At 39.8% G+C, this 1816-nt stretch overlaps 1 protein-coding gene across 1 annotated transcript; it reads left to right on the forward strand.

Annotated features, from left to right (window-relative positions):
• The first annotated feature begins 361 nt into the window (after positions 1-361).
• Positions 362-1051, forward strand: LOC149177868 (uncharacterized). The gene is made up of 2 exons (XM_089421905.1): positions 362-788; positions 876-1051. The coding sequence occupies exons 1-2, from the start codon at positions 362-364 to the stop codon at positions 1049-1051; spliced, it is 603 nt and encodes a 200-aa protein (XP_089278031.1).
• Positions 1052-1816: the final 765 nt, after the last annotated feature.

Consider the following 1816-nt stretch of genomic DNA (forward strand, 5'->3'; position numbering starts at 1 on the left):
AAGGACATAGTCAAAACATCAAACTTTACACACCACTCTTGTTCCAAGTAGACCATGGGACTCAATCAACATTGACTTCATCTTAGGACTGCCTAGAACACAATGAGGTTATGACTCGGTGATGGTGGCAGTAGATAGGTTTTCAAAAATGGCGCATTTCATCCCTTGTCGAAAAACTAGTGATGCCACTCATGTAGCTCACCTGTTTTTCACGGAGATTGTTAGATTACACGACCTACCCAGATCTATTATTTCTGATAGGGATGCAAAATTCACAGGACACTTTTGGCACACCTTGTGGAAGAAGTTGGACACACAATTGAACTTCAACTCTGCATATCATCCGTAGACTGACGAGAAAATGGAAGTGGTGAACAGGAGTTTGGGGAACTTGTTACGAAGCTTGACTGGGGAAAATTCACGGTTATGGGATCGTGTGCTCGCTCAGGCAGAATTCACTTATAATGATTCATTAAACCATAGCACTAGACACAATCCATTTCAGATCCTGTACGGCATGCATCCTCGCGGAATACATGAGTTGCGGGATCTAGGAAAGTTGGAGAAGAGAAGTGCTGATGGGGAAGATTTTGCCGAAGCGATGAATGAACTACACGAACAGGTGAAATCAAAGTTGCAGGACAACATTCAGAAATACAAACAACAGGCAGATCTAAAGCGACAAGAAGTACAATTCAATGTAGGTGATGAAGTCCTTGCACACTTACGCAAAGAATGGTTTCCTAAGGGCGCATATAACAAGCTAAAATTTAAGAAGATTGGTCCCTGTAAGATTTTGCGTAAATTCTCAGCCAACACTTATGAGATATAGCTGCCACCAGATATAGGCATATCACTTATTTTCAACGTGGCAGACCTGTTCCCATATACTGCCAACCCGGAAGATGACAGTGTGGTACGACCAGAACGGGACACCCAAGTTGGAGGCAGTTCTTGGATGAGGCACATGCCTTCGGCTCAACCCCATGAGATCGAGAAGATTCTCAACACACAGGTGGCTAAGAGGACTTGCAGGAAGGAGTATTTGTGATACCTTGTCAAGCGAAAGAACCGTCCAATCGAGGACAGGTCGTGGCTCGACGCGGTACAAACACAGAAGGCGAGTTATTCTATGGAGGAACTCATGGAACAGAGCCATGACTTTTTATTACTCCTAGAGCTTGATGCAGGAGCATCTAGCTGACGGGTCATCATGAAAAAAGGTTGTTTAGTCTTTGAAAGGACTGAAAAGGAAATTGCTAAATGAACATTGTGGTCGTTTTTTTATTTTTTATTTTAATTTTGTAAAGAAATAGTATTTAGGAAGGTAGAGGATTAATTAGTCAAACTGTTACAAGTAATTATGTTTATTTTCATGTCAACTTTTATAGATTGTAGCGTAGGGAAATAAACAGTTTTTGAACTGAAAATGTAACCAACAGAATGTAACCACCAACAGAATGTAACCAACAACAGTTAGAAAAAAACAGTTGCCAGACAATTATTGAAAAGAGATAGAATGCAATTGTAAGAGGTTCGACGTTTTGAGAGGAAGAAATATAATAAAATATCTCTGAGCACACAATCTATTTTCTAATATCCTGTAACTGTTTATCTATCATCTTGTTAAATTGCCTGATACAGGGAAAGCACATTCTCTTGTTTTTTATTCCACAAGCATGTACACATATATGGTTTTATTTGTATTGATTAAAGCAAGTCAATAAATCAAAGCAAGCTTGCAAACATAACTACGGAGTACGTTACAGAAACGAGGGCATACAGTTCTGGAATTTGTCAATCAAAAGAGTGCAGA

The sequence above is a fragment of the Pinus tabuliformis genome, chromosome 4_1, assembly GCF_031772625.1.
Source record: "Pinus tabuliformis cultivar Carrire ecotype Pingquan chromosome 4_1, CPIR1, whole genome shotgun sequence".
Lineage (NCBI taxonomy): Eukaryota > Viridiplantae > Streptophyta > Pinopsida > Pinales > Pinaceae > Pinus > Pinus tabuliformis.